Genomic DNA, 22,617 nt, shown 5'->3' with positions numbered 1-22,617 from the left:
ACTGTTTTTCTCGACAGTTTTTATTTTTAACCACTGTTTTTCTCAACAGTTTTTATTTTTACCACTGTTTTTCTCGACAGTTTTTATTTTTACCGCTATTTTTCTCTCAAAATAATTTCATTTTGCAAAATATTTCAACGGGTTATTTTCTCGTCGTGAACCAGCACCTAAATGTAAAGTATTGTGTCTCTTCTCGCCCACATCTGATGAAAGACATACTTATGGTATGGGCATGTTATGATTATGACACAGACCCGTAAAGCGTAGAGTCCAATTTAGAAGATGTTTCAATATTTCATAGAGCTGCAAAATGTTAAAAGCAATGAAACTTCTTTTTCTCACATTTTAACCTAAATGGAGGATATGATTCAATTGAAAGTTCGATTCCTACGTAAAAAGTTGTGAAAAATTCAAATCTGAAGTCAAAACAGCAAAAAAGTGTCTACTTTACACATAACTTCACATAAGGTCTATCTTATATTATAAGAACAGGGGTTAGTTTGCTGATTCACTTCGGATGGGCTAGTAAGTTGGGAGTCTTTTGATTGTGAGCTATACGGGGTGGTAGATGATTGTGAGAGTTTTGATTGTAGACAGTCGTGACAGTGTTTGGCCCTGTAGGCCGCTCCTAAGTTGGCTGAATCCACACCATCCTGGAAAGAGAAAAAAAAGAGAATGTATTAAATCAATATTTGGATATAACTGACTGATGCTATGGCTGAACACGAAAAGAACATAGCCAGCTTAGTTAGCTTGGTTGGTAGCACGTCTGCCTTGTAAGCGCTAGGTCGCGGGTTCGATTCCCGACCAGGGCGGATTTTATCCTGAACGGATAATGTTCATTCTCGGAACGGCTGGCTTTCTCCTATCCTGTCTTTCTCTCTTAAATTTCGGGACGATAAGACCTTAGCATTTACAGTTCCCTCTATCAAACCTCTTTGAAAAAATCTTTAGCTCTTTAAAAAGTAAACCTCTTTGAAAAAATCCCTTGAAAGGTTTATCAAAGGGTTAGAGTTAAAGAAAGGTAAAGCTTACCAGTGTATACACAGGGGCATTAAATATATCCGCCAACACCTGAAGCAGACATTTGTTACTAGCCCCACCGCCCGTGGCCAGTATTCTCGATCCGCTGCACATTCGAAGTCCCAGCCGCTCCGCGAACACGCGTTTGGCGAGAAATTGGCCTTCGACCAGGGCGCGGATTTCGGTCTCCAGGGAGGTGAACTTGGGGATGGGCTGGTCCGCTTTGTCGTAGCGATAGTCCCCGGGTGGCGCCCAGGGCAGAATCTCTTGCGCGTCGTAGAAAATACCTGGTGGGAAATGGGCGAGAAAAAAGGGTAATGAGTACAAATTGAAGAAAAACAAGGTAAATTAAAAATTAAAAGAATAAATAATGTTAACAATTTAAAAAAATAAAATAAAAAAAAAAATCCTCGTTTTCCTAAATTTCCCAGCCTCTTGAGTAGGTAAGATTCCCTTTTCAAGTCCGTTTTCCCCCCCTTTTCCTTTCTTCTATTTGTCCCTTTTCAATTTATCCCCCATACTGATTTAGTGCCTTTTCATATTTATCATTCATTCCTCCTCTCCCTCATTAAATAATAATTATGTAGTAGTTTTTTTCCCCTCTCGATTGGTTTCTTTTCCCAAGGACCTATGTCTTTTCCCCTTTATTCATAACTTACCAATTTAATTTCCCTTTTCGCCGACCCATATTGCCAAAATTCCCTCCCTTTTAACTCACCCATATTGCCAAAATTCCCACGCGGCGTACTATCCAGGAACTTGTTGAAAATATCCCACTGCCCCCCCGCACACTGGTCGCGAATTCTCTCCCTCGTCAGGGACCCATTCTTGAAGCATAGCAATAGCATGTACTCGTCCGAAATTACAGGGTTGGCTAAGATGTGGCCCTGGGGTAGATTGACCAGGGCAGGCGACGTTAGGAACAGGGTGTCACTCGTGCCGAGACTGATGGCCACGTCACCCTGTTTGAGAACCATGCCTGGAAATAGAAGAGAGAACTTTTTCATGGGTGTTCAACTTTTTGATGACCCGTGGAAATTAACCCCTGAAGTCCGTATCCCGATTTTTTCGAGAGTGAAAATACAAATAGCCTTTATTCCCGCAAGCTAAAATACCAGCTGTTTATGGTAACCCTGGAGCCTAGACGTACATAGGGAGAAAACAGTTGAAATGTGGTACATACATATAATGGTATTTTTGAAAATGTGTAACTTGTGGTAATTAGCAAGTGGTTGACTATTATCAGACACAACATGCTGTATATTGAGAGCATGAATTAGGTTGTGATGACTAGCAAAACAACTTGCCCATATTGTGTTCAAAAAAGCAATGAGAACAATGACTACTGCTTTCATAGTGATCAAACGTTCGCTTTCGGCGGTACAGTCCCACTTTTGACCCTCTAGTCCTGCTGTCTCGCTTTGAGAGAGAAAAAAACTGTTTTTCTTAGGCTAAAAACAGAGAGGACCAAAACCCAGGCATGGAATTTTATCGTCATCGATGGTATTTATTGGAAAAATTGACCAAGGAACAAGTTCTTACGCTCGGACCACCGTTAACTGTCAGTTAACTAATAGAATCCAGTTCAAAATTACTCACGAAAATTAAAATGAAATAAAAATATCGATTTCAAAAAAAGTGAAAAAATCATGGATTTATTTTATTATTATCTTTAAGATACCGATGAATAAAATAGTAAAAAGATTTATTTTGTCAATAAATTACAGACTAGATTTTGCAAATAATATTACTGTTGAGTTTTTAAAACCCAAAGTCATTTTTTTCATGTTAAATATTCATGTCTCAAAATGAAGACCTTCAATCCGGTCAGTGATTGAGATAATATCCTGACAAACGGAAGGGGTTCATTTCCAGATGTTTCGACTGAAATTTTAGACCCAATTGTTTGGGAATTTGAACCCAAAATATTATATGTAGCTTTGAAGGTTAGCTTGTAAATGATGGTTTAGGTTTTAACGTCAGTTATTGGTTATCTGTCATTGAAAAAATAATGCTATTGCTGATCACTCTGATCAGCGATTAGCCATTACGTAAACAAAGAATCTTGATTATTAGTTATTTTTGATAACATTCTCTTGGTTCTGCTCAAACTTCTGAATGATAGTCTTGAATCTCTCCACCATTGGGTCGTAGATCTGAAACAAGTGACAAAATGGTGAAATTATTATCTATATGTATTTTTAAAAAGAGGTTCGATAGTGGGAAGTGTAACAACAGGTCAGCCTCTCAATCAGCCCTAACTAGGGTGATTGCATTAGCCTGACTGCTGATTTTTTTTTTTTAAGCAAGGGAAGTTCAGGCTAGTATACTCCCTGTTTAAAGTCCCCCCCCCCCCCACAGACTAAGTAGGAACAGGTAATAGAAAGTAAAATTTCTTACCTTGCCAGCATCAGGGTAGGGGCTACACAAGAGCTTAGCAGGCGGTGCACACGCTGTTGATTCAAAGAAACTTGGCAGACCAAATCCATCCTCATTTTCTTTTACTGCACCAGCCTTGGGGTCAACAACCTCCAGCTCTGTATTGGATCCAATAACTTCTGAAATCGCGTCTTTCGGTTGTGAAGTGTGTTGGGAGGTTTCATCAGTCTCTTGGTTAGTGTCTTTAGCTTGTTGGTCAGTGCTGTTTTCTTGTAGTGGGCTTTCATCGAGGGATTCAGCTGAGGTATTTTCCCGCCCGTTCAGTGGGTCTTTAGATGGGGTAGTACTTTGGTTGTCTTGTCCGTCCACTGAGTCTTTTGTTGGGCTAGAATTCTGGTTTTCTTGTACGCTCAGTAAGTCTTTTGTAGGGCTAGTATTTTGATTGCTTGACAGGTCATCTAGGAATGGGTTAGTATTTGAAAAGTCTCCAGATGGGGTAGTATTTTGGTTGTCTCGGAATGGGTTAGTTTGCTGATTCACTTCGGATGGGCTAGTAAGTTGGGAGTCTTTTGATTGTGAGCTATACGGGGTGGTAGATGATTGTGAGAGTTTTGATTGTAGACAGTCGTGACAGTGTTTGGCCCTGTAGGCCGCTCCTAAGTTGGCTGAATCCACACCATCCTGGAAAGAGGAAAAAAAAAGAGAATGTATTAAATCAATTTGGATATAACTGACTGATGCTATGGCTGAACACGAAAAGAACATAGCCAGCTTAGTTAGCTTGGTTGGTAGCACGTCTGCCTTGTAAGCGCTAGGTCGCGGGTTCGATTCCCGACCAGGGCGGATTTTATCCTGAACGGATAATGTTCATTCTCGGAACGGCTGGCTTTCTCCTATCCTGTCTTTCTCTCTTAAATTTCGGGACGATAAGACCTTAGCATTTACAGTTCCCTCTATCAAACCTCTTTGAAAAAATCTTTAGCTCTTTAAAAAGTAAACCTCTTTGAAAAAATCCCTTGAAAGGTTTATCAAAGGGTTAGAGTTAAAGAAAGGTAAAGCTTACCAGTGTATACACAGGGGCATTAAATATATCCGCCAACACCTGAAGCAGACATTTGTTACTAGCGCCACCGCCCGTGGCCAGTATTCTCGAACCGGCGCACATTCGAAGTCCCAGCCGCTCCGCGAACACGCGTTTGGCGAGAAATTGGCCTTCAACCAGGGCGCGGATTTCGGTCTCCAGGGAGGTGAACTTGGGGATGGGCTGGTCCGCTTTGTCGTAGCGATAGTCCCCGGGTGGCGCCCAGGGCAGAATCTCTTGCGCGTCGTAGAAAATACCTGGTGGGAAATGGGCGAGAAAAAAGGGTAATGAGTACAAATTGAAGAAAAACAAGGTAAATTAAAAATTAAAAGAATAAATAATGTTAACAATTTAAAAAAATAAAATAAAAAAAAAAATCCTCGTTTTCCTAAATTTCCCAGCCTCTTGAGTAGGTAAGATTCCCTTTTCAAGTCCGTTTTCCCCCCCTTTTCCTTTCTTCTATTTGTCCCTTTTCAATTTATCCCCCATACTGATTTAGTGCCTTTTCATATTTATCATTCATTCCTCCTCTCCCTCATTAAATAATAATTATGTAGTAGTTTTTTTCCCTCTCGATTGGTTTCTTTTCCCAAGGACCTATGTCTTTTCCCCTTTATTCATAACTTACCAATTTAATTTCCCTTTCCGCTGACCCATATTTTCAAAATTTCCTCCCTTTTGACTCACCCATATTGCCAAAATTCCCACGCGGCGTACTATCCAGGAACTTGTTGAAAATATCCCACTGCCCCCCTGCACACTGGTCGCGAATTCTCTCCCTCGTCAGGGACCCATTCTTGAAGCAAAGCAATAGCATGTATTCATCCGATATTACAGGGTTGGCTAGAATGTGGCCTTGAGGTAGATTGACCAGGGCTCCTCAAAAAAATAATAATAAAAAAAAAAAAATAAAAACTAATATTAATTAAAAAAAAACTTACCTCTGGGCCGCCGACAGCCGCCTCTAGTTGGCGGCATTGTTGTGTTGTCGAGGCGTCCATCCACACGGGAGAGTGAGAGATGGAGAAACAGGAGGCAAGCTGGGAGTGGAGAAAATGTGCCGGGTCCAGGGATCGAAGCACGGACCTTGCACCACGGTTCCAGTACACTGTGCCATGTTGCTGAAGAGGGTCAGAAGTGGGATGACAATAAAGAAAGAAGGAAAAAAGAATTAGCATCGCATGTAAAAAGAAGAATAAGGTTTAAATTTGCACTCGTATTTTCGATTGTCAATATTTCAACGGGTTACTTTCTGGTGTTTTCGAGTTGCAGCACCTAAATGGGAAGTCTTGTGTCTCTTCTCGCCCACCTGATCGACCGACTATCGATCGATGTCGACTGAACCATACACACTGCCTTGACGACATAGATTTACCTCGTTGGTCGATATCGATTGACGGCCGGTCGACTATCTTTGGACACACCTTTATAACTAATAAGCAAATAACTAATTCCAAATTTAGCCCTTAAGGCACCTAAAAACGAAAAAAAAAACCTCCATAACTCTTTAACCCTTTAACTTACCTGTCCAGTTCCAGAGAGCGCCACCAGTTTACCAAAGTCTGCGCCCTCCACTCTAAGCTGATCTAGGAGGATGTCCAAAGCTTTCACCCACATGAGTGTGGGCGCCGTCACAGTGTGCTTGTCTGGTCCTCGGATAACGCCATTGTGGGTTCTGGAACAAGGGGAATGAAAGTTAGTTTTTCACCTACGAACTCTTAATTTACAAGTCAATTATCCGATTTTATTATTATTATTATTTAAGGCCGGGGGCCACAAAGTAAATTTAAACCCGGTTCAAGTTTTAATCTCGGATTAAAAAATCTTATTCGTTGAAAATTTTGATTTTTTTTTTTTAATCAACCAATCAGATTTTTGAAAATTCCAAAAATTTCAGCCAATCATATGGCTTAAACCGAGATTAAAACTTATACGGAGTTTTAACTCACTTTGTGGCCGCCGGCCTAAGAGGTTTGATGGATTGATCTGTACCTATCTGCTAAGGTCTTACACTAGACAGTAAAAAAACGTCCCGTTCAGTTGATTACCACTTGAACTGAGACCTGTTGAGACAAGAAAAAAAGCGGACGGACAACGTTCAGAGCGTTCAAGTGTGAACACGCTCATTCAATTACAAGCGCCACTGAATCATCAACGGTTTTTTACTGTTGAACGGCAGAACAGATTCTAGTGACAAGAGGACAGTACAAATTACTGTTCGACGGTTTTTTTACTGTTGGACAGTAAACGTTGGTTAATGTGAACACATCAATTTAAATGCATGCGCCACTTGAAAAATAAAATCTGTCCCAGTAAAAAAACGGGACAGTAAAAAAACGTCGCAGTAAAAAACTGTGCAGTGTGAACGGAGGGCCCTAAAGGTATAAAGTCCCTGTATGTCACAGCAAATGCCCCCGAAAAAAACCACAGTTAAAATCAAAAAATTAAATTTTTTCCCCAAAAAAAAAAAAAAAGATCAGAGAGAAGTGCACCGCACTTAAAAGCGTTCATCTAATTGCTTGGCCCAGTCTACCACCTTAAAATTTGGACCTCTCTACATATTATTAATAATAATAATAGACTCTTGAGTGGAAGGCAACCACTAGGCGAGGTTAACGCCTTAGGCGTTCTCTACCACCTAACCCTTAGAGCTCCATTATTATGTGGTCAAATTCTCAATTAAATGAGGATAAAATTCCATACCTCGGCTGGGATCGAACCCACGCCCTCCTGATTACCAGGCGAGCGTCTTGACCACTACGCCACCGAGGCATGTGACACATATTACTAGGTACATATTACTAAGGCTAGTCACTCACGCACAGCCTTCTGTCAGAGAGTCTGAACGTGTATGGCGGACTTAATATACTTGTCAGGTTGGTTTATAAAGGTTTGTCTGGCCGTCGATTGACGTTGACTGAACCGGCCACACTGCCTCGATAACATAGTTTCTCCTCGGCGATCGACGGCCGGTCGACTATTTGGACAAACAAGGACGGCCGGTCAACTGTTTGGACAAAACCACGGTTCCAGTACACTGTGCCATGTTGCTGAAGAGGGTCAGAAGTGGGATGACAATAAAGAAAGAAGGAAAAAAGAATTAGCATCACATGTAGGTAAAAAGAAGAATAAGGTTCCGGGTTACCATCGACAAAAAATTTGCACTCGTATTTTCGATTGTCAATATTTCAACAGGTTACTTTCTGGTGTTTTCGAGTTGACCCAGCACCTAAATGGGAAGTCTTGTGTCTCTTCTCGCCCACCTGATCGACCGACTCTCGATCGATGTCGACTGAACCATACACACTGCCTTGACGACATAGATTTACCTCGTTGATCAATATCGATTGACGGCCGGTCGACTATCTTTGGACACACCTTTATAACTAATAAGCAAATGACTAATTCCAAATTTAGCCCTTAAGGCACCTAAAAACGAAAAAAAAACCTCCATAACTCTTTAACCCTTTAACCAAAACTCTGTTCCGTGTTGATTTATGCCGGGCGTCTCTTCAAACTATTGACGTAGGTTTTTTTTTTTTTAAGAGGTTTGACAGAGGGAACTGTAACTGCTATGGTCTTATCGTCCCGAAATCGAAGAGAGAAGGAAGACAGGATAGGAGAAAGCCAGCCGTTCCGAGAACGAACATCATCCCATCAGGATAAAATCCGCCCCGGGCGGGAATCGAACCCGTGGCCTAGCGCTTACAAGGCAGACGCACTACCAACTGAGCTAACTAGGCTGGCTACAACAAACTTAATTTCACCGGATAATTCCAACCTTTCTTTGGACACTGCCTGAAAACTTACAGATCTTGCTTTATATACGAGTAGAGATCGAAGTATCAAACTCATCACAAGCCAGGGGCACGGCGATAATACATTGAATACACCAGTTTCTGATGAACCACTGAAGTTAAGCAACGTTGTGCGTGGTTGGTATCGAAAAACGTCTGTAATTGCTAAGGTCTTATCGTCCAGAAAGCGAAGAAAGAAGGAGGACAGGATGGGAGAAATCTAGCGGTTCCGAAAACGAACCCTATCTGTTGAGGCTAAAATCCGTCGCGCTAAAATTAGAAGGCAGGCGCGCTACCCTCCAAGCTGGGCTGTATTCACAGTGTTAAACTCACACTCACACCGATGGCGTATTAGGGAGATGTGAATCCCGTGCCGACCAGACTGCTTGCCTCCAAAGAACTCTATGTTGTGTCAACTCCTCCCAGTCGTTCAGCCCCCATCTGTTGTATAGAATGTTTAGGGATATGTGAATCCCGTGCCGACCAGACTGCTTGCCTCCAAAGAACTCTATGTTGTGTCAACTCCTCCCAGTCGTTCAGCCCCATCTGTTGCATAGTCTCTTCATCTCGTTAAACTCACCTCTAGTAATTCCGGACACCATCGTTTGGTGCTAATGTCAAGCAGATTCATACCAGATCCATCTGACCAATCAATAGGGGCGTAGTCACCGAGAAATAGAGAGCACGCGAAACTACTCACTAGAGAAATTCTCTGAAACATAACGGAAAACAAGATTTTATTCATAAGATAGGGTTTGTTCTGGGAACGGCTGGCTTTCTCCGATCTTGTCCTTCACTATAATGTCGGGACTATATGAGAGTCTATCAAACCCTCGGAAAAAAATCATGTGAAACGGAAAGTGATGAGAATCTGCCTAAAAAATTGATGGAAGAAGACCGAATTTTGTTGCCACGGAAATTTTTTGTTTTACTACCTACGGTTCGGCCGCTATTTAACGCCAAATCTTTGAAAAAGCTCAAAAGAGTTCGCAACTTTCAGGCTTTTAGATTTCCGCCAAAGTCCCTCGAACTTGCCACAGAGCCTTGTTTCCAGAAGGTACGGTTCGGCCGGTATTCCGGACCAAAGTTCCGCTATTTAGGGCTATACAGGGAAAACGCTCAAAAGGAACTAGCGCTTGTCACGACTTTACCTTTAGCCACAGGTCGCTCAAATTTTGCAGGCAGCTTCCATTATTAATGATGATAAGGACGGCCGGTCGACTATTTGGACAAGCAAGGACGGCCGGTCGACTATTTGGACAAGCAAGGACGGCCGGTCGACAATTTGGACAAACAAGGACGGCCGATCGACAATTTGGACAAGCAAGGACGGCCGGTCGACAATTTGGACAAACAAGGAAAGTCATAGGTAGGTTAGGTACTTAGAAAAAGGAAATAACGTAATAATTCCTTTATCAAAAAGTTCAATAGGTAACTTTCTTATCAAACTGTTTTGACTTGGCGGGGCTCTGTGAAGACATTCTCCTTATGGGTCAGTATTTCCTCAACACGGATACCTGCTAAAGCGAAAGGTTATACATGTACATAGGTACCTACTCATCTATGTATGTAGACAGTTAGGAATAGGTACTAATATTGAAAATTGAAACCCTGATGGTAAGTTATTTTACGCCTGGTTCCCAAGATGTTTGATTATGTGGTTTATATTTGCGGGTTCATTCATTCATAAGTTGCGCCTTCTATGGGAGAAGGTGATGTCTCTCCACTTTGCTCTATTTGCGGGTTACTTTATCTTTTTTTAAGAGGTTTCATGGAGAGAACTGCAACTGCAGAGGTCTTGTCGTCCCCAAATGGAAGAGAGAAGAAAGAGAGGATAGGAGAAAGGCACCAGCCATTCCGAAAACGAACCTGATCTGTATAGGATAAAATCCGTCCTGATTGGGAATCGAACCCGCATCCTAGCATTTACAAGGTAGACGTACTACCCTCCAAGCGAACTAGGCCGGTTCTAGCAAAATTAAAGCGCAAAGTTCATTTAATTTGCTACAGCAAACAGCAGGTATAGGTATATACGTACCTCTGATTAGGTAGTCATATTTGTACCAAATTTTATCTTAGGTAGTCATATATGTACCAAATTGTACTTATTCACGGAGTTTTATAGATAATTTTTCCCTTTTTTTAAGGAAAAAAAAAAAAAAAAAAAAAAAATACGCAGCAAAAAGTTGTTTCCAGAATTACTTATTTCACCTTTTTACGAGAGCTACACTATCACTAAACTGAACTATCACTCCGATCTAACTGTTAGGTCCGTTCTGGTTCACGATTACCTGAGTACTAAACTAGTGAGTACCAATAAACCAGTGGAGTACCAAAATGGACTGACTAGTTCTATAAAATGTACTGACTGGTGGAGTACCAATGGACTGATAACTCTGAACTGATAATAGAGGTACCTCTGAACCTTGATGGACAGGAGTGGGCTCAGAAGGACGGCCGGTCGACTATTTGGACAAGCAAGGACGGCCGGTCGACTATTTGGACAAGCAAGGACGGCCGGTCGACAATTTGGACAAGCAAGGACGGCCGGTCGACTATTTGGACAAACAAGCACGGCCGGTCGACTATTTGGACAAACTAGGAAAGTTATAGGTAGGTTAGAGCTCGCTCTCCCTAAATACGGCCCTCTTCTAAGGTATCCGTTCCCACGTTCTACAACCCAAACAGTCCAAACACCGGACTTGTGTGACTCATCCAACGCCGCCATGTCCAAATTCGGATGAGCACCAGAGTATCAAACCATCAACCTGCAGGTTGTCAAACGCCCACTCGAACTGGGGTACAGATTCGCCAGTGGTGACATGTCAACAATTTTTACTTTCTATTATTAATTTGTAATTTATATGGAACTATTGTAAACAAAACTACGAGTAGGTATATCAATAAAGGGCTGCGCTCTATTGAACTTTTGGCCAGCCACTCACCATCAGGTACATCGGATCACGTCCGTCTGTCAGGTCTTCCTGATAGTATGTGTGCTCATCAGGTAGACCTGACAGGTGAACCTTTTCATTTTTTCCCCAAAAAAAAAAAAAAAAAAAAAAAAAAAACCAGTCGTGAATTACTTGTTCATTAAATTTATATTAATCTTCCTAAGCTCCAAGTCTAAGCAAATCATATTTGGGTTCCTAAGGCAGGGCCATATCCAGGATTTTCTCGAGGGGAAGGCCCGGTCATCCAAGCAGTGATGTATCGAGGGTGTGGAATAGTGTGGATGCTCCAAATTTTCGGAGTCTGGCTACAGTAAAGGAGGAAAATAGAGCTCGCCTGCCCTAAATACGGCCCTCTTCTGAGGTATCCGTTCCCACGTTCTACAACCCAACAGTCCAAACACCGGACTTGGGTGACTCATCCAACGTCGTCATGTCCAAATTAGGATGAGCACCAGAGTATCAAACCATCAACCTGCAGGTTGTCAAACGCCCACTCGAACTGAGGTACAGATTCGCCAGTGGTGACATGTCAACAATTTTTTAATTTGTAATTTATATGGAACTATTGTAAACAAAACTACGAATATATCAATAAAGAGCTGCGCTCTATTGAACTTTTGGCCACCATCAGGTACATCTGATCACGTCCGTCTGTCAGGTCTTCCTGATAGTATGTGTGCTCATCAGGTAGACCTGACAGGTGAACCTTTTCCGCTGTACCTGTCAGGTCTACCTGATAGTGAGTGGCTGGTCTAATATGTATATTATTTAGGTATAATTACCTGCTGAGTGCTGAAATCCAGCCCAAGGAAGCTTTTGCTGAAATCTTCATTTGTGCCATTTGACTCCATCCTGACGTGTCTGGAACGGCCAATGGCCCGAGCTTATGCGGTTTGTGCCAATCCTATCAAACTGGCCTGACAGTTTGTGCCAATTCAAATGTTCGGAGGTAAATTTTCAAGAGTTTTTTTTCCAACTGTCTATGTTTTGTGTATTAATACATAGTTGGAATTCTTTATTACAAGATTAAAGAGAATAAAAGGGATTTAGCAGAAAATAAAGCCTACATAGTTTTCCTTAACCAAAATTATTCGCGTTATATATTAAAATGTACCTAGGTATTAAGTATGTACCTAGGTACCTACGAGTATCTACCCACGAATTAGCAGATTGACAGATCTGGTGTGAGCATTATTTTTATTTAGAGAGGATGTTCAGAGAGCATGACTCCTCATAATAGTCAGACATTCTGAATGCTTACAAGACTGACAACTAGTTACTTATTATTGTTTAGCTAGAATAGATGTTTAGCTACCTATGTATAAATTGTACTTATCGCTTAGCTACTAGATACATAGCTATACCTACTGGGTGTTCAAACTAAAAGTGCCCCAAAAGAAATTAACCCCTTAAAATCAGTTTTTTGCCCCCATCAAAGTTACGTGAGAGAAAATGCTCAGTGAACCCGAAAAGTGGGGACTTCCACTAAGCTCTGTCTTCCAACGGAGACAGAGGTTTCGAAAGTTCTTTGTCGATGATTTATTTGGCGTTCCGACCACGCTCTGTCAAATAAAATATTCTTAAAAAAACATTTTACATATCGAGAGCACGCCCCCTTACAGTGATGAAATTTGGGCCGGAGATCAATTTTATTATTATCATCATCATTTTTTTAAGAGGTTTGACAGAGGGAACTGTAACTGCTATGGTTTTATCCCCCTAGCCCTCACCCTGCAATTTTTGGAAGAAAAAAAAAAACACTCAATTTTTAAAAATCAACTGTTTTTTCTTCAGATTTATTAATGAAATTAGAAATTAAAAATTATTCACTTCTCATATTAATTTTTGGTTACACTGTATTTTTTGACAAAATCTTTTTTACCATTGAGATATTGGTAAAATTGTGCGCAAGAGATAGTGTAAATCAGGAGACCGGGGTTCAAATCCGGCGTGCTACAGAAAATTTCAATTTGTTACATTGGTAAAGATTAATTACCGGAGGAGAGGTGAAACTGTGGAAAATACGGGACACGCGTGTCCCGTACGGGACATTTTGAAAAGTGCCCAAAATACGGGACGTCCCGGGAAATACGGGACGTCTAGCAACCCTACTGTATATGTACCTACTTCTTAATGTTTAGGCACTAGATGACAGAGATAGAGATAGCTATAATATTGTGACGGGATATCTATTATTAGCAATGCTGTAGGATTGTAGTTACTACCGGGTGGTCAAAAAATTGAGACACTTCTAGAGCTCACTGCTAGTCAATACTCTCTCTATCTATCATCTCAACCCAAGGATTGGTTGGCAACTCTTCTCCATGCTTCTCTGTCTTGGGTTAATCTCTTCAGCTCGCTGTAGGAATCTGTGCCAGCATACTCCATGATCTGCTCCGTGAAGCTAGTTAATATTATGTGGTTGAAAAATATTTTTTTCATTTTTTTTTTTTAAGAGGTTTGACAGAGGGAACTGTAATATTGCTATGGTCTTATCGTCCCGAAATCGAAGAGAGAAGGAAGACAGGATAGGAGAAAGCCAGCCGTTCCGAGAACGAACATTATCCCATCAGGACAAAATCCGCCCCGGGCGGGAATCGAACCCGCGGCCTAGCGCTTACAAGGCAGACGCACTACCAACTAAGCTAACTAGGCTGGTAAGGTTGGAAAAACAGAGACACTTTAGAGGTCACTGATATCCAGCGCCGGACATAACTGCTGAGGCCGGTCATTCACGCTCCGTCTGTAAAACCGCCGGAATGTGTGTGGCGGAAAAACAGACTTCAGTCTTCAGGCTGTCTGAGGAGGGCCCTAGAAGTCGGGAGCTTTATTTACTACATACGTTTCGGTGGTGTGACTGACCTAGGTCTGTCTGACTGAGAGAGTGTTGATTGGCCGGCCTTAGGGTTTTGGGTAACGGGGTTCTACCCTCCATTTGGCTACAAGCTAGCGGCCTCCTCACATTAACCTCACCCAGCCTGAGCGGCCGGGAAAAGCCAGCAGCACGCGATTAGATGGTCACCCATCCAGATACCAACAACGCGCAACGTTGCTCAACTTCTTTGATCCATTGTGGACTGCTGTCTTCAACGTGCGGTCCCTGCTGACTTATGTATGTTTAAACACCCGGTAATCTCAGTTTAAGCGATTTTACTTTTTTTAACTGTTTCTTCAATTTTCTGCTTTATGCTCAACCAAGATGTTCAAACAGAAAAATATTATGCTCTCCTGCTCACCTCTGTAATCTACCAAGAAGAAAAATACTCAATAATTACTAGGTACTATGCTCACTAAATGGTGGGTAAATGGTTACAGTGAGTAGGTTTACTAAGGAACTATGTACCTAGGTACATACATACATAGGTACCTAACGTTTTGCAGTTGGTTGTACTACTACAGGTACAGATTCTACAGAATGATTACAATGATAATGACCCAAATTATCCCTCCAAGTTTAGGGTTCTTTTGGGGGGGGGACTTCATTCTAAGTAAGCAGATAAGGTTCGTTCTCGGAACGGCTGGCTTTCTCCTATCCTGTTTTTGCTTCGCTCTTCGATTTTTCGGGACCATAAGACCTCGGTAGTTTAAAGTTCCCTCCATCAAACCTCGAAAAAATCTTTATAATAGATACCTACCTACTTCTAAAAGTAAGATACAAATTTCATTAGGGATTGTTATTCACCTTTGCAGAGAACAGTGGGAATATTTAGAAGACGCACTACCAACTAGGCTGGCAGAGTGAAGAGTTCTTTCACCTGTAGTTCCGGGAACAAACCTCATCTGGTCAGGATAAAGGTTGCCCCGTGCGGGAATCAAACTCGCGCCGTAGCGCTTACAAGACAGGTAGATCAGGTCTACCTGATAGTGTGTGTGCTCACCAGGTATCAGGTAGACCTGACAGACGTACTTTTTCAGTCGTACCTGTCAGGTACACCTGTCAGTGTGTGTGCTCATCAGGTATTAGTTAGACCTGATCAGGTGTACCTGTCAGGTCTAATTGATTCGTGAGTGGCTAGCGTTAGGAGGGGAAAAACACCGAACCCGTTTCTTACCTTCCGGTTCGCTGTCAGTATAGCTGGAATAGTTCCGTTTAGGTTTCTGCCGTTTCCATGACTGCCGTAGCGTATCGTTAACGTTGGCGTAATGGTTCACGAATGAATGCGGGTCCGATCGTACACTCTCGTTCTCACTCTCCGAACCCTGCAATACAGAACCAGTACCCTTGCTATAGAAGACAAGTACACTCGCTAGATAGGGAACCATAAAACTCTTTGAGGCGCGTCGGTCAGGGCCGTCAAAATCAGGACCAGATCAACATCGACAAAAACGAGGATGTTGTCCCGGACCCTCGACAAAAACGAGGATGATGTCCCGGACCCTCGACAAAAACGGGGATGTTGTCCCGGACCCTCGACAAAAACGAGGATGTTGTCCCGGACCCTCGGCAAAAACGGGGATGTTGTCCCGGACCCTCGACAAAAACGAGGATGTTGTCCCGGACCCTCGACAAAAACGAGGATGTTGTCCCGGACCCTCGACAAAAACGAGGATTTTTTCGTATTTCTCAAACTCTGGATTACCTGAAAACTCTCTGTGTCTGTGATAAGATCGGGCACATGAGATAAAACACTTCCAACAAGGATGGGAATTATTTTTAAAACTTCGACAATTTTTGGGGTCAAAAAAATTTCAAGTCCGTTTTTTCTAGTGATGTTTAGGTACACCAACTGTATTTTTTTGTGATATTCACACCACTTTTTTTCTCTCACCTGTGATTCACTAGAACTAATCTCAGACGGTTTCTCCGTGACACTACTATCATCTGGATTTTCATCGTAACACTTTAGACTCTCCTCATCACTATGATAGGCCACACAGGCAGGTGAAGGGCGCGGTGGTGACTTGCCGGGCGGTAGATGAGGGGTTTTCCGCCCCAGAGTGTTGGATTTATCATTACATGAAAGTAAAATTAAAAAATCAAATCAAGAATAATAATAAACTGAATATTAAACAAATTAGGTAGGTACATATATAGGTATTCTTTAACCACGATCGAATAAACTACGAGCTAAAAAATTCCCGGAGGGACGGGCCCAGCTTGTTTATTTATTAAATGAATTCTGGAATATTTCTCCATTGTTACCACGAGCCTGAGTGTACTCACAGGTTGTAAAGATTCCCAGTAAGGCATTGGTCCAGTGGTAACTCGCTTGGTTTGGATGCAAAAAGTCCCGTGTTCGATTCCCACAATCTAAAAAAAAATTGCACTCATATTTTGATTGTAAATATTTCAACGGGTTAATTTCTAGCGTACCTACTCGTGTTGACCCAGCACCTAAATGGGAAGTATTGTGTCTCTTCTCGTCCATCTGATGAGGGACATACTACGGGATGGGCATGCTATGACACAGACCACATGCGTCCAATGTAGCAGTTGTTTAATTGCGACGAATAAAAATGGCGGTGGAACACTCATCTCTTTTTTTTCGGCATGGGAATGCTACGACACAGACATAAGAGTCCATGTAACAGAAGTTCAGTATAGCAGAAACTTTTCCTAAAGCTAATAGTGAAAAAGTAAAAAGACATGGGGATTGGAAATTTAAATTAGATTTCATGTTTTTTTAATTTATTTTGTATAAAATTACAAAGTCTCGCAACATTGAATTTAATTTATAAAATTTCAATAAATCTAAATTGTTCGTTTTCTAAACCTAAGTATAAATGAGATCTATACACATTTAATGTAGCTATGTAGAAAATAATACCTACGGTATTTATTCAGAGGGCATGACAATGAAAAAGAAAGCTTTTTTTGTAGCCATTTTCCATTGATGTGACATCCGAAGAAGTACCAATAAACTGTTTAAAGTCCCCCAGCCAGACAGAGCAAAGATGGTAATAAGTAATATTACCTCCTTGACTAGGCGTTGCATGACGGGATCTGTACAATTCCATGGCTAACTGCTGTCTATCGTCTATATCCATCGCCATCGACTCTTCTAATGTCTTCTGTGCTTCTTCTGTAACACAAACAATTCGGTATTAATAATCTCTCCACATATTATTACATTTAGTGAAGAAATTTAACATTAGAAGGAACTGTAACAGTCGTATCGGCCTTGGAGTTTTGGAATGAAAATTGTCCCGAAATCTAAGAGAGAAGGAGACAGGATTCAAAGTGCTATCTCCACTGGCTAATTACTACTTAGGTATTTATCTATTTATTAGTGATATAGGCCCACAATGTAGGTATAACTTACGTTTATATTTATAGCTCTTGCTCTTCACACACAATATGGCTACTACCATAATAATAACAATGATAGAGCTAGCTGCCAATGCTACCATGAACCAAGTCTGTCTGTAGAATGGCTTCATTTGAAGATAGCCGTATTCCAGATATAGCTTGGATGGGGTGAGCACCTGAAATGAAAAACAGAATTCAATTAATTCAAGGAAATCAAATAAGGAAAATTTCTTACTAGATTTTGGACAATTTTTTTCTCCAAGTTCACTGAATAGAACAGTTGCGCTTACTTAGGTGAAGTTTCCAAGCCAAAGAGCAGAAAAAAATGAGGAACTAGGGAATTTTTCTCATTCTTCTACGACTTCTAAGTCCGGAGATAAATGGATTTAAAACACACCGGTAAAACCTTACATACTGACGTCACGGCATACGCTCCCGTACGCGATGACGTCACATCAACTGTCCTGAGCAATGCTCCCTTGAACTTTTGAGCTCTTACCCAAATGCAAGTTCTATTATGGATACTTACATTATCGTCAGAATATACAGGGTAGCTTATACCGAACGTATTGTAAGCTATAACCCGGAATATGTAGGAAGTAGAAGGCAGTAGATTCTGATAGGACACGCTGAATTCTTCCAGAGGCCCATTGCTGGTTCTGATAACTGTAGTCCAACGAGTGTCGTCTGAAACAAGAATATAAAATAAACAAAATTAGTAAAGTTTTAGACGAGGAGGATTCAGCTCAAGGTTTGTTGAGCTTGTGAAAGAATTGTTCGATTCAAAGTTTCACCAAAGTTAAGCAACATTGGGTATGGCTGCTATCCGGATAGGTGACCGGTGACCTTACTCAGTTTATTTATTTTTTCTGAAGGAAGTCTGCCACCCAGCCTCAATTTGTCCTCAAACGAACGTACCAAGTAGGGTAAATCAAACGAACGTACCAAGTAGGGTAAATCAAACGAACGTACCAAGTAGGGTAAATCAAACGAAAGTATTAAGTAGGGTAAAAGCCCCGTCACAAAAAAGCAATAATCTAGGTAGGTAATCCTACAGCGAAAAAAAGGGAAAAAATCCTATTGGTGTTACTAGGGGACAATAAAAAGCTGTTAGTTCCTACAAACAGCCCGAAACAATATCATTTTACAAAAGCCTCGATCAAAAGCGACACAAACAAAGAGGGATTTCTGGGAGGTATACAAAAAGGGGAAAGTAGCAAATAAAATATGGTCAAAACAAAACACATTTAAGTGATTTAAGGGGCAGAAATTTAGGAAACTTGGGGAAGTAGCAAATCAAATAACACAGAACACATTTAACGGGCAGAAATTCAGGAATCTTGGGGCCAGAAAAACAAAACACTATGCAAAGCTACCACAACAGCCACATTTAGAGGAAGCATTATATTGACTTACGATGCCGTTGCCAGTCTTCCATAACTGCACACAGAACAATAGAAAAACAGAAAACTGGAGTGAGTCATGAGAAACACCCTGGGGTACACAAAGCTTCCCTACGAATACCGGAGTAAGCTACACTTTTTTTTTTTTTTTTTTTTTTTTTTTTTTTTGAAGGGGGGAACGGACACTTGTTTGGTTTTTTTGTCGAAGAGAGAACGAAGACAGGATAGGAGAAAGCCAGTTGTTCCGAGAACGAACATTATCCCATCAGGATAAAATCCGCCCCGGGCGGGAATCGAACCCGCGCCTAGCGCTTACAAGGCAGACCGACTAACCAACTAAGGTAACTAAGCTGGCAAGCTACACTTTTTTTCTTTTGGAAAAGTAGGAAGCTTTTTTTTTAGTTTGGTTGCTTTTAGGGTAAGATTCCCTTGTTTGGGGGGTTTGGTTTTTTTTAAAAAAAAAAAAAAAAAAAAAAAAAAAAAAAATGCACCTTATTTCCATGGACCTTCTTGGTACTCTTATGTTGGAATTATTATAAAATAGATTTCTTAACAGAGCTTTAATATAGGTTAGATTGTTAGAACAACTTCAAGTAAAGTTCGTAGTTCGTACGTATGTTGTGATTTTTCTGATATTTCGTAATCTTAACTTTTGGTCAAAGTCCATACTTATACCATACCTTCGTTAAGTGTTGATTATTGGGAAATCCCAAGTGTCATTTTAGTCTTATTTTTTGCCTATTTTTTTTCCATTCTTACCTTTAATTTCAAGTACCTTTACTTTTTTTGTCCCTCTCTTCCTCAATAAAGATGTACAATGGGAAACCCGGTAGTTTGTTAAAATAAATAAATATCCTTACCTTTTCTGTTACACTGAATATAGCATCCCAGTATAGGTCCCTTGCCCGTAAAAATTATAAATAATAAGTCGATTCCTATGCAAAAGGTTGTGAAAAATCCAAGTCTGAGGTAAAAATTCCGAAAAAGTAGCTTTAAAAGGTCGAAAAATCAGCTTTAAAAGGTATTGACTAGTTAAATTGTCTCCTTACCTTTCCTCTTGCACTGAATATAGTATCCCAGGATAGGGCCCTTGCCCGTGGCTCCGTTGGCCCAATGCATCTCTACCGAGGCCACAGTCTTAGCCAGGCTTAGCAGTTTGGGCTGGGCGGGGCTCCCCTCTTGAGGCCCGGTGGTTACATTCCCCTTGACGGGGGGGCCGTAGTCCAGAGTTTGGGCGCGCACTGAGAACGTATACGTGACCTCCTCTTCCAGACCTTGCACGGTGAGCTCTGCCTCGGTGACTTTCTGTTTGACTTGCTTGCTGAATTCTGAGGAGAAGAGAAAGAAAAGAGGAATTAATTTTAATAGGTTTCAAAGTCAAAGAGCTCAGGTCACGGCAAACGCTCGATCGACGATACGCGATGACGATCTGTTTGTGCGCATTTCTTATAACTTGACATCACAATTCTTTGAACTTTTTCATTAGGACGGCAAATAAAAATCGAATTTTCGACCTGTAAGGATTGCTTTTTCAGAGTTTTAACCTCAGATTTGGATTTTCACAACTTTTCACGTAGGAATCAACTTTTTATTCATAATTTTTACCCAAACGCAGCAGTTCTACTATTAAAAACATTGGGATCGCATCCAGATTGTATACTTACTCTCATTCTGTTCTGCTGTCTCATAAGTGACTAGATAGCCCAACAGTTCTCCATTTTTCTTCTTAGGGGGATCCCAGGATACTCGTAAACTGGACATCTGGATAGGGATTCGAACCCTGAACCCGTACACTAGGAGGCTACTTACTCTCATTCTGTTCGGCTGTCTCATAAGTGACAAGATAGCCCAACAATTCTCCATTCTTCTTTTTAGGGGGGGATCCCAGGATAGTTATAACATTATAAAGACGGTGAAATTCGACCATTCTCTATCTGGATAGGGATTCGAACCCTGAACCCGTACACTAGGAGGCTACTTACTCTCATTCTGCTCTGCTGTCTCATAAGTGACTAGATAGCCCAACAGTTCTCCATTCTTCTTCTTAGGGGGATCCCAGGAGACACGTAGACTGGACATGGTGATTTCGGTAAACTTCAGTTCACCTACCAGACCGGGGAGACCCTGGGGACAAATAGAACGTGAGGGGTTAAATATTTTACAACACAGGACGAAATGGGTTAAGACTTTCGTCAGTTAAAAGATGCGTTTCACTACCGTTTTTAGTTTGTAGCAATGAAGCAACTGCTACATTGGACTCCTGTGGTCTGTGTCGTAGCATGCCCATCCCGTAGTATGCCTCTCATCAGATGGGCGGGAAGAGACACAGTACTTCCCATGAAGGTGCTGGGTTAAAACGGGAACACCTGAAATTTGTTGAAACATCTGCAATCGAAATATGAGTGGTTTTTTTTTTTGTGGATGGTGAGATACGAATCCAGGACCTTCAGTGTGGCAAACACGGGTGGTACGACTGAGCTAACCGTGCTCCCAAACATTTTATATATTTTTGACCGAACTGAAAAATGCGTGATACACTGATACTCGTACACATACCTGCATAGTTTTGACAGTAATGGGGCTCGATCGAGGACCATCGCCCGCAGGATTGAACGCCAAGATCTGAATTCTATATTGCGTATACTTGTCTAGGAATACTAAACTGTGTGATGTGTAGGATGCTGGCACTACTTCTAATTCCTCTACCAAGTCCTCACTATTCACCTCATTCACTGATTCTGTTACTAGATAGAAGATCTGGAATCAAATTGTAAAATGTTATTTAAAATAAATAATAATAATAATAAAAAAAAATAATTAATAATTTCTAGTACAGTACTCGTACAACAGAGGAAGAACCAAAAAGAAAGAATTTTTCAAGAGGTTTGATAGACGGAACTGTAACTGATAAGGTCTTTTCGTTCCGAAAGCGAGAAGGAAAAGAAAGAAATTTATCTGTTGAAGATAAATTCCACCCCGGGCGGAAATCGAACCCGCGACCTAGTACAGGTGCGCTACCAACCAAGCTAACTAGGCAGGCTCTCTCTTCGAATGATTTGATAAGACCTCCATTGGAGATCACTTCTACATACTGAAGGTTCCAAAACGCTCGATCGACGATACGCGATGACGATCTGTTTGTGCGCATTTCTTATAACTTGACATCACAATTCTTTGAACTTTTTCATTAGAACGGCAAATAAAAATCGAATTTTCGACCTGTAAGGTTTGCTTTTTCAGAGTTTTAACTTCAGATTTGGATTTTTCCCAACTTTTTACAGAGGAATCGACCATTTATTTATAATTTTTACCCAAACGCAGCAGTTCTACTATTAAAAACATTGGGATCGCATTAGAGGAGGAGAACTATCGATAGTCGGCGCCATCGATAGTTATCGATATTTTTCAAAAAACTATCGATAACTATCGATAGTTTTTTTTATTACATATTTCCCTTGTTTCTAAAGGTCTTATTCCCCAAAAAGACCTAACCTAACCTAATTTAAAGAAAATTATTAACTGTACACGTATTAATTTTATTTAGGTCACAGGGTTTTATTTCAACATTTTTTTTAATTTTATTTATTTATTTTATTTTTTTTTTTTACAATATATAATTTTTTTTTTTTTTTCATAGATTTGTAAACATTTATGTTTTTTTTTTTACAATTTTTTTGACACTTTTCACTTCTAAAACGACCAAAACAAACGAAAAATGTGCAGAAAAAAA

At 40.9% G+C, this 22,617-nt stretch overlaps 3 protein-coding genes across 3 annotated transcripts in view; all 3 read right to left on the bottom strand.

The window, feature by feature from the left end:
• Window positions 1-470: 470 nt before the first annotated feature.
• On the bottom strand, window positions 471-2,060 carry LOC103504911 (xylulose kinase). The gene is made up of 3 exons (XM_026820347.1): window positions 1,742-2,060; window positions 1,036-1,310; window positions 471-653 (listed from the first exon to the last, which is right to left on the bottom strand). The coding sequence occupies exons 1-3, from the start codon at window positions 2,028-2,030 to the stop codon at window positions 471-473; spliced, it is 747 nt and encodes a 248-aa protein (XP_026676148.1). The 5' UTR covers window positions 2,031-2,060.
• Window positions 2,061-2,650: 590 nt separating this feature from the next.
• LOC108254648 (xylulose kinase) lies at window positions 2,651-11,237 on the bottom strand. The gene is made up of 9 exons (XM_026820346.1): window positions 11,226-11,237; window positions 8,861-8,992; window positions 8,265-8,281; window positions 6,008-6,158; window positions 5,421-5,604; window positions 5,171-5,359; window positions 4,466-4,740; window positions 3,424-4,083; window positions 2,651-3,179 (listed from the first exon to the last, which is right to left on the bottom strand). Exons 1-9 carry the CDS (start codon window positions 11,235-11,237, stop codon window positions 3,096-3,098), a joined length of 1,704 nt encoding a protein of 567 aa, XP_026676147.1. The 3' UTR covers window positions 2,651-3,095.
• A 3,900-nt stretch (window positions 11,238-15,137) lies between these two features.
• Window positions 15,138-22,617, bottom strand: part of LOC103504910 (protein sidekick) — a 14,851-nt gene continuing 7,371 nt past the window's right edge. Inside the window, exons 6-14 of the mRNA XM_017449891.2 lie at window positions 20,870-21,011; window positions 19,937-20,215; window positions 18,014-18,171; window positions 17,498-17,660; window positions 17,165-17,257; window positions 17,098-17,118; window positions 16,538-16,569; window positions 16,004-16,174; window positions 15,138-15,434 (exon numbers count right to left, since the gene is read on the bottom strand). Of these exons, the coding sequence (XP_017305380.1) occupies window positions 15,228-15,434; window positions 16,004-16,174; window positions 16,538-16,569; window positions 17,098-17,118; window positions 17,165-17,257; window positions 17,498-17,660; window positions 18,014-18,171; window positions 19,937-20,215; window positions 20,870-21,011 (1,266 nt within the window). The 3' untranslated portion in view covers window positions 15,138-15,227. The remainder of the gene's footprint in view (window positions 15,435-16,003; window positions 16,175-16,537; window positions 16,570-17,097; window positions 17,119-17,164; window positions 17,258-17,497; window positions 17,661-18,013; window positions 18,172-19,936; window positions 20,216-20,869; window positions 21,012-22,617) is intronic.

Source organism: Diaphorina citri, unplaced genomic scaffold (assembly GCF_000475195.1).
Source record: "Diaphorina citri unplaced genomic scaffold, Diaci psyllid genome assembly version 1.1 scaffold140, whole genome shotgun sequence".
Taxonomy (NCBI): Eukaryota; Metazoa; Arthropoda; class Insecta; order Hemiptera; family Psyllidae; genus Diaphorina; species Diaphorina citri.
This window is presented reverse-complemented; position numbering and strand designations above follow the sequence as displayed.